Source organism: Apostichopus japonicus, chromosome 9 (assembly GCF_037975245.1).
Source record: "Apostichopus japonicus isolate 1M-3 chromosome 9, ASM3797524v1, whole genome shotgun sequence".
NCBI classification, from domain to species: domain Eukaryota; kingdom Metazoa; phylum Echinodermata; class Holothuroidea; order Aspidochirotida; family Stichopodidae; genus Apostichopus; species Apostichopus japonicus.
This window is the reverse complement of record NC_092569.1, coordinates 11,131,013-11,145,352: the sequence shown is the minus strand read 5'-3', so window position 1 is coordinate 11,145,352 and position 14,340 is coordinate 11,131,013. Positions and strand designations below refer to the sequence as shown.

The following is a 14,340-nucleotide window of genomic DNA, read 5'->3' as shown; positions in this document are numbered from 1 at the left end:
TTATGCGTCTAACTTTCTATATCATCACTCATGCATGGGAGGGGAAGGTGCATGATGGCGAGCTATACGAGACGCAACGAGATTTTAAATTGAAGATACTTAACGTCAAAGAAGAGTTATATGTGTAAATCTAATGCTAGCTACATAATCTCACTTTCCATATTTACGGGTGACAATCATTTTTCAGGCTGCTAGTATATTTTATTTAAAAAAACAAAACAATATAAAGCATCCACCTTGATAGGCATTTCACATGTAAGCTTACTTAGATCTCGATTTTCTTGCTTTCTGTCAATCAAGAATACCTAATTGGTGTTACTCTCGAAATTCTGCCTTTAAAGCAAAGCATACATACAAAGCAAATTGTGTAGGTAAGCCCAATTTGGAGGGTTTTTGATATATTTCTCATGGTTTGTGGTTCTATGAACATTCCATTGCCATTGGAACCGATATATACTCACACATATTTGTCAAAAGCTGAAAGTTTAATAATATTCAGCATTTTAGCAGACCTAACATATGAACTTGGCATGCATACATTTCTGTTTGTATAGTTAAGCCTTTCATTTCAAACTTTGACTTTAGATTGTAGTAGTTTCCCAATTGTTTTATGCCATGAATATGCAACAACAACATTATATCTGACTCCTTTATGCTACAAAAATTGACATATGAGCTCAAAATGAGGTGAACGTGTCCGAACTGGTAAGAGTACCGTGTGTAAAAGCTTAAGAAAAAACGAAATTTATCGAAGTTGTTATAGGCCTGTGTCGTACGTTAAAATCAGCATGCAAAACTATATGGAGGTTTAATGGATGAAATCATCGTTACAAGGTATCAATTAATGTTACCAGTGTGAGATTCCATGAACAGTTTTGTCGACATGAGTTCTGCAGATACTGTTGAGTCTTTGTTGACCCTTGATGAATTTTGACTTTCACAAAAATGTATACATTTATACTCAAAGTGATACCTTCTCATGGAAGTAGGAAACTTGTAAATGTTATATTCCTTGGCTATGTTTGTCACAACGATTTCTCATTTGAGCCATGGCGTTAACTAATATCAAGGGGTTTGTCTTACTCAGAATGGGTAAAATACATGATTCCGTTCTTGAAATAAGGTAGGTACAAGGTTTTCATTGTTTTATCGTGTTGACTTCGGATGACTGTTGACCTCCTATACAATCAATAACGTCCCTATCTAATTTGGGCAACCTACATGCAGAGTATAAGGGTTGTCTATGATACACTTTAAGAAATATAGGTGATACAAGAAGGCACCTTCCTCAAAGGAGATTAAATAGCCTATTCAGTGTTGGATAACACCCAACTGTCTTCACCTATGAACGAGGCAAAATAAACAAAACAATAACTGGACTGAAAAAAATAATAATAATCATAACAAAAAGTTGGAAGAGCCGGAATATTATTATAAAAGAAGACATTTCGGGGTTTAAAATAAAATAAAAACGAACTGCGAGATAAAGCAATTAGAAAACTGACGAAGAAAAACAAAGAAAGAAGAAAATATAATCAATACCAAATTTTGGATAATTACAGATGGAAGAAGAATAAAAAAAAGTTAACAGCATCAGCAAAAAAAGGGAAGAAGCGATTTCCACGCTTACAATGTCAAGAATTCCAGATTTCGAAATGAGGAGGGGTTTGGTGGGTAGCAAAGGTGGGGGGGGGGGGGTGTAATTACAAGAGACCCAACATGAAAGTTTTGTATCGCCTGTATAGGATAAAGTAGAAGAAATGAATTGGCATTAAAGTAAAGTTTTCAAGACTCAGTCGTGCACTGACAGAAGATGGTACATGTCATGATACAGATTATTTTGGGATAGTATAGTAAGAAACTGTTTAACAGGTCGATAAAATTGCGACACAAAGAAAGAGAGATGCATGTAGCAGTTTAATTTGTGTGTACATAGTATCTAAGTACTTTATCAAGTTTATAAATCGAACTATAATTGCTAATGTTCAAGAGACTGAGTTTAACAGCTGTAAAGCTGTAATAACAGCTGTAAAGACAGAGCGCGAGGATTTTATATTTCAATTACAGTTGTTTGCACCGATTTTGAACTCTAAGTATTATTTAGACCCAAGGACCCATAGGCTAGGGTGGTGGCCTCTTGGTAGCACTGCTCGTCGGTGATAACTGAAGTCTTGTTAATCGCGCGATCGGATGCAAGGCACTGCAATGTTAATGGTAATGGAATTGTCAAGGTGGGGTGTATATACGGGCATAGGATCCCAATTTCGACGAAATTCCAATATTTCAAAGTTTTTCGACAAAATACATTGTTTAATTCCATGCGTTTTTTGAAATTTTGCAATACACCTGTCATTTCTAGTTACAGGTTTTTTTTAATTTCTCAATCAAGGGATAATTCTAAAGATTGGGGAAATAGCAAAAGGAAACTTTTTCGTGACATAAAGAAAAGGAAAAATATTTTATTGAGGCACAAGGCCCACCGCCCCCCCCCCCCCCTCACACACACAAACATCAACCCATTCCAAACCCATTCCCAACCACCCCGTCCGAAAATCTCCTATTAAGCATGAAAATCCTGCAAGGTAGCAATATATTGTAAATATATTATATATAAAAAAATATATATTATATATTAAAAGATGACTAGCATAGAAAATAAAGTAGAAGTAAAGTAGACAAGTAAATAGGTTTACAGATTGGAAGCGTAAACAAAAATAGAGAGCTAGTGCCGGACAGAGGATAGGGAAAGCTGGGGGTGGGGTGGGGTAGTCCCGGCCCTGGCAATACCACCATTCCAGGAGTAAATTGGGAAGAGTGGGTCCAGGAGCGAATATTTTAAGGTCTCCCAACACCCACCCTCCCAGCTCTCCCAGTTCATGTGTACGTGAAGCTTATAATACCTGATAGGTGCTGGACGCAAACGACTCACGTGGAGATAATTATAGATAAAACCCCTCCGTATTTATGTTGTAATGGCCATGTTGCTCCTTTGACCTGATTAAATTTTTGCAATCTATTTCCCAATTAACTGTGATTCCCAATTCAAAACATTCATAAATATATTTTTACCGGTCGTGGCAAGACGCAAAAAGACGGATGGTTTCGAACAAGAAGTAAAAGTCACCGCAATTTATTGGCTCCGCACTCGTTTTATGACTATAACGTAAAACTATCGAAACTATCGAAAATACAAAAATAGAAAACTTACAGTACTAAATACAACATTTTTATAATTTGTTTTTTGACATAAATAAAACTACACAAACTTCACTATTGCACAAACATGAACTATCAAATACACATGAAGAAAGCATTTAACTTATAATATATAAACACCAAAATACCTCTTTAGCCCTTTAATGTCTAGAACTTCCAGCAACCACTATCACCAACTGCTTACGTGGCATTACTTTCCATTGGCTTCGCATGGATCTCAGATCTTAATATATATAAGTTATGTGTTCTGGCTAAACGCAACCAATGCCAGTGGTCCCTTTTCCGTGTGCGCCCAATATATATCAAAGGACATTGAAAAGGACTTATTTACATAACATAAATCACGATGGTTCAACAAGCCAATCACGCAAGGTACTCGTTTAAACATGAGCAAATAATTATGCAGCTGAATCTTAACAATTTGAGGTATGGTCAAACAAAGTTACCAAATGTTATATAACACACAACAATAGGAAAAACGAAAAAACGAAAAATACATTTCACTACATGGCCCCTCAAAATGAGAAATCATTTTATACGCCAAACACTTAACATGCTACACAGTACATAAATGCTTAGTATACAATCGTAGAGTGGACTATGGCCCCTCATGACTACTCTCCTCTGAAGCCTTAACTAATACTATCAATTTATGAATTGGTCTATCAAGAACATTAACAGGACCTTGACGTTTACCCTTATTATCAATGTGAGAAGCTAACCTAAGTTTCACTTTACGAACATTTGTCATTACCTTCAATTGTCTCTTGTACTCTAGCCATGGGCCACCTATTTCTTGGCTTGTCAATATCCTTAATTAAAACTATGTCCCCAACCTCTATGTTGACAGATGGCAAACACCACTTTTGCCTGACCTGACGATTTTGAAGGTATTCCTTCCTCCATCTGGACCAAAATACATTTAATAAATATTGTACTCTACGCCATCGCTTTCTAGAATACATATCTGCAGAGTCGAACTGACCTGGAGGTGGAAGAAGTATCTTCGACTTCAAAGTAATTACATGATTAGGAGTTAACGGCTCTAATGACAATGGATCATACAGAGTTTCTGTAGTCAATGGACGGCTATTAATAATAGAAGTGGTTTCATACATAAATGTCCTAAGAGACTCATCATCAAGTTGAGTCCCTAACTTGTGTAGCATAGAATCCAAAATACAACGAACCGTTTTAATCTGTCGTTCCCAGACACCACCCATATGACTAGCTTGTGGAACATTAAACTTAAATTCAATATAATCACAACCCAGCTCGACCAAGCTTTTACTTACAACACCTTGGTTCATTTCCTTTAATGCAGCTAACAACTCGTTATTTGCCCCTACGAAATTAGTGCCCTGATCACAACGCAATTGTCTTACAGGGCCACGTATAGCTTGAAAGCGTCGTAATGCATTCAAAAAAGAGTCGGTGGTCAATGAATTAGCTACCTCTAGGTGTACCGCCCTTGAGGCCATACACGTAAATAACACGCCATACCTCTTCAACTCCTTACGACCTTCCTTTACAAGCCAGGGACCAAAACAATCTACACCGCAATATGTAAAGGGTGGACTAGACTCCACTCGATCAACTGGTAAGTCTGACATTTTCTGTTGACCCAAACTACCACGAAGCCGTCTACAAGTAACACATTTGTATATCACTTTACCAATTAAAGAACTACCACCAATGATCCAATAACCATTTGCCCTAATTTCGTTTGAAGTTAAAACTCTACCCTGGTGGGCAACTAACTCATGAAAATGTCTCACAAGAAGCTCTGCAACATGGCATAACTTAGGAATAATTACAGGATGCTTCACCTTAAACTCGAAGCTAGATTTAGATATACGACCACCAACACAAATAACACCATTTTCATCCAAAAATGGATCTAGAGCATAGAGTGGACTGCCTTTCTTTAAGCATTGTACTGGATCACTACTTAATGTACGAAGGATTTGAAGCTCTTCCTTAAATGCATAGGACTGAACTATTCGCAGTATTTCAATCTCGGCTTCAAACAAAGAATCTACATTTAAAAGTTCCCTAACCGGAAGGAAGGTTTTACTAGCCTTAGCCTTAAGCATAGCCTTTAGCCAAAGGCATAATGCAATGGCTGTCCTTGCTTTAAACCAACTCGAAAAGGAGCTTAAACGATCTACTTCCAGATGATTAGAGCACTTGACACTGGAAAATGCTACCTGGCAACATTTAACCTCTGGGTCATGATCAAAGACCTCAAGGTTTGTAACATGCTTAACCAGTGGGAGTTGACTTTGCCATAACATCTCTGGCCCTCTAAACCAGCTTGATGTCCTTAATTCATCAACTGTAAGTCCACGAGAGGCACAGTCACTGGGATTTTCAAACCCTTTAATAAAATGCCATTGGCTACTACTACTCATTTCATGAATCTGTTGCACCCTATTTGCCACAAACACATGAAATCTTTTGACATCATTATACCCAAGGACTACCTGACTATCAGACCAGAAATATTCATTGATAAAATTGTACTCCAACTCTTGTTTCAACAAGGCACTCATTTTTACCGACAATACAGCTGCAGTCAGCTCTAGGCGTGGTACTGTAACAGGCCTACGGGGAACAACCCTAGACTTTTTCATGGGTAATGGCAGTTGATAATGACCGTCACTTAACTGGCATACTCCCTCCTTAAGGATGTTAAGAAATTTCTTATCTTCTCTTGAATAAGCGTTTTCAAAATTTCGTTCATTAAATTCCAATTCCATTAACCCTGCCACCTGAGTTGGCACAACCTCCCTAACATTACATTTGAAACAAATCTTAGCCCCATCACGTGGTAGAATACTTTCAAATTCAGAAGTGGGGCGAGGAGTCACAATAAAGTGGCTAACTCCAACAGGATCGCACTTATCCACAGACAATTCTCGAGGGTTAATTATGCCAACAATACCCCAACCCAAGTTGGTTCTTTCAGCATACGGACCATTATCAGGAGGAGAGATAACCTCAATAGGCATTAATGCCTTAGGGCAATTATAGCCTATCAACAATCCTATCTCACACTGTTCTAACGGCATGAGATGATTGGCTATTCGTTTCAAATGTGGCCACTGCCTGGCAGTTCCCGGAGTGGGAATATGAGATCTATTGGCTGGTATAGAACAACATGTATACGAAACAGGCAAGGGAACTTTGGTACCTTCCCTATGCCCTCTAACAGACAAGCCACCAATCCTACTACTGTCTACCAATTGATTCTTAGATGACAAAGTGGACAGACTCAACAACGTCTTTGAACCTTCCACGTTCAGCAGCTCACAGGTCTTATCAGTAATAAATGTACTATCTGACTGAGTGTCTAAAAGGGCATACACAAGGACTTCTCTTTGCGGAGCATCCACATGAGAAACATATACAGGAAGGATGAGAGAATTCATTGTTATGTCCCTTAACCCACTTACATGACTCAATCCTGTGTTAATTGCTTCTGTTTGAATTCCAATTGACTTACTGGAACTACAAACAGTTTTACCTATGTGAGAAACAATGTCACCATGAAGTGCTGTAGGATGAGACCTCGAACAAATATTACATACGAGACGATTGCGACAGAATTTTGATATATGGCCTTGACGTAGGCATCCATAGCACAAGTTTTTGGTTTTTACAAATATCTTACGATCTTCGACCGTTTTAGCAAGAAACTTATAACAACAGTCAAGTCGGTGATCACCTTCACAAATTAGGCATTTATACCTATGGGCATTGAGTTTTGTACTTGAATTGTCAAACCCTGTTTCGACTACAAAGTTACTAGCACCCCTTGTGCCTCTTGACCCCTTGCCCTTCTGGCTAGAAACTATTAAAGGATTACATGCAATATCAGCTTCCTTGGCGATAAACTGTCTAAACTTACCAAATGGCGGAAAATCATCCCATTCTGACAGTACTCGTCCCCACCTTTTAACCAACCAATCAGGCAATTTATCAAGCAATTTGCGATTTTCCCAACTATCATTTAGGAAGCTAAGCCTATCCTTGACCAATTTCATAGCAAACTCGCACTGGCCTAGGAAGTCTGCAAACTTGCGAAGTGCAAGTCCGTCATTAGGTTGGATGTTAGGCCACCCTTCAAGTTTAGATCTAAATGCATCGGCGATTGCTAAATTATTACCATATCTATCGTCAAGAAGTTTTCGTACCTCTATATAGGTGGAATCAGAAGGAACCAAGAAATAGCCCTCCAATGCATCCTTAGGTGGACCACTAAGGTACCGTTTAAGATAGTATATTTTCTCAGAGGGGGGTATGCCCTTATTCTCTAACAATAAATCAATAGCACACTTCCAGCCAGGATACTGTAACGGGTCACCACTAAATATTTCAGGTTCTGGAACTGGAAGTCTATTTAGAGATACTTGATACAAAAAATCATTGGTTAAATTACCTAGGTTGGCACGGGTTGCCGTAGGCTGATCATTGTTTCCACCTGTTAGGGGAACATTAAATTTAGTGACGCCTTGTCTTAGTACGGGTTGCTCTAAGTATGCCTCATATGTTAGGTGCTTCCTATCCTGTGGGTTATTAACATCACCCAGGGTTTCGACATAATTTTGAGTATATTTAAGACTATCGTCTGGGAAATCCATGTGCACTGAACCCTGTTCTCCAATTGCATCCAATTTTACCTTAGCTATGGCTAATTCTGACCTTTGCAATTCAGCTTCATGCTTTGCCCTTAACTCTAATTGCTGGACCTCAAATTTTGCCTTCATTTCTATTTGTTTTAGTTTGGCCTCATGGGCTGCAATCGTTGTTACAATTTCATCTTTCGTAGAAGAATGAGATTTTGCCGACACTGATGATTTTGAACATGAGCCTTGGCTAGTTACAGAATGGATATACTCAGAAACCCTCTTTATTAAATTACAGTGTTCTATTTCTATTGCCTCAAAAATTGAATATTTAGAACCCATTTGATCAACGGTCGAAAGCAAATTATCGACTTCGATGTACAGATTAGACAAATCTGCCATAGTTTCTAATAGAACATCACGTTCGGCCTTAACATCTACTAAATTGCTCCTTTCAGAAAGTAGGCATTCTATCTTTAACACATGTTTACGCCACTTAGAGATTATGCCTCTAAATCTTTGCTCCTTTTGACCCAACTGATACTGAAAACCTTTCTCAGTCAAAATCCTTTGACGAGTATTAAACCCAGACGTTTGGTCTTTAAAAAACCGTGCCCTCATTATCAGCAGAGTCCATCATAATACTGAATTGTGAAGGTTCAACTTAAAGTACCATATATAATGATGATAGGACCGAACACACAGTCACACATAACACAGATCAAGGCTACCAAACCTAACACTATTTTACTACTATACAACAATATCAACATACAGTCCTACATAGACTAGACTGTCACGACACAAGATTAACGGTATGAAACAGATAGAAAGATATAAAACGGATATCAAAAATATATATATATATATCTGGCTAAGCCTTTACATTGCAACCATTATACCTTATAATTCTGAAAAGTTCGGAGAGTAACGGCACCGGTCTTGCGGTAATAGTAACGAAGGGTTACATGGCTACAGGCCTGGAACCTCGCAGAACTGGATGCATATTGCTAGTCAATGGTCAACGATACGAAGATAGCAACCTACTTCAACAGTTCCGCAAAATAACAAAATACCTGTTTTATGGTATAGCCAGGACGTCGTTCAAACTGGTATATTAAATACTATATGATGGATGGATATGGAGGCCGTGACACGTCTGCCGTAGTTTTGGCTGCAAATAGTGTAGAGCTAGTCGAAGATGGTGGTAGAATGAAGTTCTCGGAGATTTCCACGCCGATATGTTATTGAAGAAAGACTCCCTGGAAGACGCACGGAAGTCCCATCCAAGAGTTTTACTTTACCGGTCGTGGCAAGACGCAAAAAGACGGATGGTTTCGAACAAGAAGTAAAAGTCACCGCAATTTATTGGCTCCGCACTCGTTTTATGACTATAACTCCCGTAAAACTATCGAAAATACAAAAATAGAAAACTTACAGTACTAAATACAACATTTTTATAATTTGTTTTTTGACATAAATAAAACTACACAAACTTCACTATTGCACAAACATGAACTATCAAATACACATGAAGAAAGCATTTAACTTATAATATATAAACACCAAAATACCTCTTTAGCCCTTTAATGTCTAGAACTTCCAGCAACCACTATCACCAACTGCTTACGTGGCATTACTTTCCATTGGCTTCGCATGGATCTCAGATCTTAATATATATAAGTTATGTGTTCTGGCTAAACGCAACCAATGCCAGTGGTCCCTTTTCCGTGTGCGCCCAATATATATCAAAGGACATTGAAAAGGACTTATTTACATAACATAAATCACGAGGGTTCAACAAGCCAATCACGCAAGGTACTCGTTTAAACATGAGCAAATAATTATGCAGCTGAATCTTAACAATTTGAGGTATGGTCAAACAAAGTTACCAAATGTTATATAACACACAACAATACGAAAAACGAAAAAACGAAAAATACATTTCACTACAATATTTGTTACAATATGCAGTGTTTGAACAGTTCAGTGGAAAAAAAACACCAAATGGAATTATTGATGTATCGATACTGCGCAATAACATACACGCTCGTCACTGTTACATGATATTGACTTAAAGAAAGACTTCTCAACCACGAAAAATACACAAAATAGCATTATTGATCAGTTTTGCAAAGTATAACTTACTAAAATAGGTAAAATTACGTCATACTACCAATTTGCACTCTTCACTGTTAGGAAAGAAAATAATATTACCAATCAGGATTTTTGCAACAATAAGATGGCGCTAGATAAGTTACAGTTTTTTGTCAATATATTAAATATAAAGATTGTACCTGTAGGCTTCCGTAGATAGCAGAATCCTATACACGATTAACTGACCAATTAATAAATAGCCAGTAAGATTGACAAGCGCAATAACCCAATTACAGCCGGTCAACGCTCTCTACATTGTTATTCGTATAAGATAACCCCGCCCCACTGTCTATGCACCCCTAATAGTTCCCCGTATACTAAGAACAAAGGCGACCTTGTCCACCGGACTGTTTACATAAAGCTTCGTCAGCAAGAACCAACTCTCGCAGCCAACAATAAACTGATACTTAAATTACACATACTAGGGACCTCCCAGCTTAAACATTAAAGTAAGAAACATTTTATAACGGTAAAACGGAAAAGAAGGTTGCTTCCTCGTAACAATAGGAAAAAAATGTCACTAGTCTATCTTTGGCGGGTTTGGAACTCTAGATGTCAGCTTCTTAGTCATCTTCTAAACCCACCGAGCAAACGGACGACACTTAAGCACTATAACCAATTTAAAATTGGACAGAATACAATTTGATCGATCCTACACCTTGAACCATTATCGTGGGTTTGGGGAGGGGGGGGGGGGGTTGGCGGGCCGCGGGGCAATCACATCGACGAATGTTTATAACCCTGCAGTGACTCTTCCCTTTTTCCTTGAATTTGATAAAAAATATTCTCACAGCTATGTATTGGTGGCTACGGTAGAGGCTAAAATCCTTCAAACCAAGAGAAACAATCATAATTTAAGTTTATAATAACAGTAGCTTGTTTAAAGATGAAACCCATTTTACAACAATAACTTATGCATGGATGTATTTAAAACAACACTTTATTCATAGACTTCTAATTTTTAGAGAGACTTTAAAATTGTGTAAAGTTCCATCCAAAATGAATAAACCCACAAAGCTAATAAAGCCTTAGAAAAACGATAATTTGAGATATAAATATAACGTTTCACGGATTGTTCCATATTTCACATAAGGCATCCTGACGTTTATTTCTGACTTCTGCACGGCTTCTATATACATTTTTGGAAACCTTACCTTCTGTTTCTTAAGGTGCCAAAAATATAATAAAAATTACAAACATTTAGTGTACGTATAAATGTAATATTTGGAGAGAAGTAGCATGTGCTATATGATGTGAGTGTTACAAATGAATAATATATGTTTAAGGTGAAGCCCAGGAACATAATTACACCATTTTTGAAGTGTTCGCACCGTAATCAAGTGAGTCCAGAGACCTTATATCTACTGCAAGTGAGTGTCACAAACGGGGGGAGGGGGGGGGGTTGGAGGAGGCAGCATGATTACAGCTGCGATCCTCGATCGTTTTCATTCGAGACACTGGAACATTAAGCTGCTTCAGATATTGTTCTCATTCACTTACTTCAACTGTTATTAGATGGTATTCCATTAATATGTCTCACACATAGTTCTGATGAAATTTTGAATAAATTGAAATGTAAGAGACAACCAAATTTAATAGTTAACAAACTGTTTATCTTTTACAAAAAGCTCTTGTTGAATAGTACTTTACTCAGTACAATCTCATATTCTGGTTCGCGAGATCAAATAAAATGCCAACAAAAAGTCAGGAGCTGGAACTTCTATATAAATTAAAATATATCGTAAAGCATATGGTTGTGTTGACAATGTACATCTTTTTATCAGAACACATAGTGCATTTAAAGGCACCTTCCTGCCCCCCCCCCCTAACAACCCCTTAGTCAGAGAAGAACTTTTCAAGTAGCGCACCTACTAGCCTCCATATTACACCTCCCAATCAAATCCAATAATTAGCTTTATGAAAGCAAGGTTTGATATCATATTTTATCGAAGAGTAGGCCTATTGTTATTTTCAGAACATTTTTCACAAGCCAATACATGACAAAGAAGTTGTCATATAATTGAAAAGAACAATTCTTCTAACAAACTCATTTCAATTTTTTGTTACAAGTTTTGATATCATAGAAGATATAAAGAGAAGATAAAAAGAGTTTTCATTGCAGATGGAGTGGACGATATCATGATGAAACATTGGTATTGTATCTTTGCTTCCGTTTCCGTTGTATTTCCCAATTTTCGAGAGTCAGTGCCAAGCAAAACCTTAAGGTTTGGATGTAGTAACGTTGGGGAAATGACCAGACGCCGTTTACGAAAATTAACTGTCGCCTAGTTAGATGTTTTAGAGGCTACCACGCAGACGCAAAATCTCGTTGACCAGGGAGTAAAAATCGCCCGGCGCCTGCTGAATGTACGGCTTGTAGGTGTACCACATTGAGTAGAATAAGCCTGTTGTCTTTGGTATAGATCAATCTGTATGCTGAATGCAAGAAAAGTTTCCATCTCGGTCATCAGCTGCCAGTGTGAATATTATTTTGTCATATCTCAATGCTTTTTAGTGTACTACTTAGATTGAAGTATGTTATTCATTCAGGCTATACGATACAGACTTGTATGTCACATTCATATAAGATTATTCATGTATCATCATTGAAACCACAATGCAGTTTGGTTGTCGTTATCATAATGGACACATGTCTCCCATAATGAGGGTGAAATTCTATTCGACCTTTCATCTCAACATATATATATTAAATTATGAGGTCAATGTTTAATATTCAAATTATACTGTCATCTTAAATATTGGTGACCTTCTAAATAAACACTATTATTGTCTGAGGTATAACACTAAGGTCACCATCAGTTCTACGCATCAATTTGAGAAGAATTTTAAAAGTTGCGATTTTGGTCGAAATTTAGCCAAATCATAAGGCTACATAAAAGCTTTACAAAATCTTCAAATACAAAAGGAAAAATCAAGCTTCTCATATTTCTCATGTTGTGAGTGAAATTCTATTCGACTTTTCATCTGAACATAAACATATATTAAATTATGAGGTCAATATTTAATATTCAAATTGGAACTGTCTTTTTAAAGATTATGGACCTTTTTTAAACACTTTTTTGTCCTAATTACATCTGATTGTCTGATTTATATGATATTCGCTCGACCATATTATGTACTGTATTTGATCTGAAAGAGTCGATTTAAGTATAATCCTAAAGTGGAGAGGAGTGGCAAGGGTGACTAGCTCGCTCCGTATTATTAGAAAATAGCAACAAGCGTAATGTCGCTATATTTTTTGTTCAATGATAATAATTTCGAATGAAGAACAGTTATTTGTAGTCTCCACTGCTAAATTGCAAAATTATCCGAATTTGCCATGCTTCATCTTTTAAGATACAATTTAATCATATAAGGACTTTTTTATTTCTTTGTTTTCCTATAAACGGATACCATAGTTTGTGGTAATATTTACTTTTGTTGTTATTATTCGTTATCCATAATGTTCCAGGGCCCAATAATTGACCATGTGCCCCGGGCTGTAATATACTGATGTAAAACCCCCTCTCGCTAGGCCTGGCTAATATGTATTATATTTTAACGCAATATTCACGAATATGAATTTTATAATGAAACAGGCGAACCGAATTGTACAGTTGCTTATAATAGCGTTTTCGACTTGAATATATTGCGCATTTATATGCATCTGTGTTATAACATGATAACACGTGTTATTCTAGAGGCACATTTTATTGCGGCCTGTGTTAAAAAAAATAATCACGTACCATCCACCACCTTAGAAGGGCTGAAAAATGGGTGATACTAGCCTACAACTCCCCGACCCCCCTCCCCCCACATTAGAAGGGCTGAAAAATGGTGACACTCGCCTACAACTCCCCTGCCACCCCACCCCCCCCCCACACACACACCTTGGAAGGGCTGAAAAATAGGTGATACTAGCCTACACGAGTAGTCTTCGTTTACCAGTCGTCCAACCATTACTAATCTATAATACCACTACGATTTACTGTATTGTTTCTTTAACATATCTAGCTCTCGCATGCTCCCAAAACATAACACGTGTTAGTGTGTTATAACACCCTGGCATATAAATGCATAATATGCTACACGTTCAGAACAATAAATATGTATATATATATATATATATATATATATATATAAATAGTTGCCATCCACGTCACTGTACCAGAAATATTCCGTACAGTCAAGCGTTGCGCATTCGACGCATTTGCTCCTCTGAAGTCGATTTTGTTTCACGCACTAAAGAACTGTCACAACACCTCCTAAACAGACAGTATTTTCGGGGTACTATTTAAAATGCCATCAAAAAGGCTTAAAGCAAACCCCGTACCGA

At 37.4% G+C, this 14,340-nt stretch overlaps 1 protein-coding gene across 1 annotated transcript; it reads right to left on the bottom strand.

Annotated features, from left to right (window-relative positions):
* Positions 1–3,950: 3,950 nt before the first annotated feature.
* LOC139973869 (uncharacterized) lies at positions 3,951–8,468 on the bottom strand. The gene has a single exon (XM_071980752.1). It carries the CDS (start codon positions 8,466–8,468, stop codon positions 3,951–3,953), a length of 4,518 nt encoding a protein of 1,505 aa, XP_071836853.1.
* Between the last annotated feature and the right edge of the window lie 5,872 nt (positions 8,469–14,340).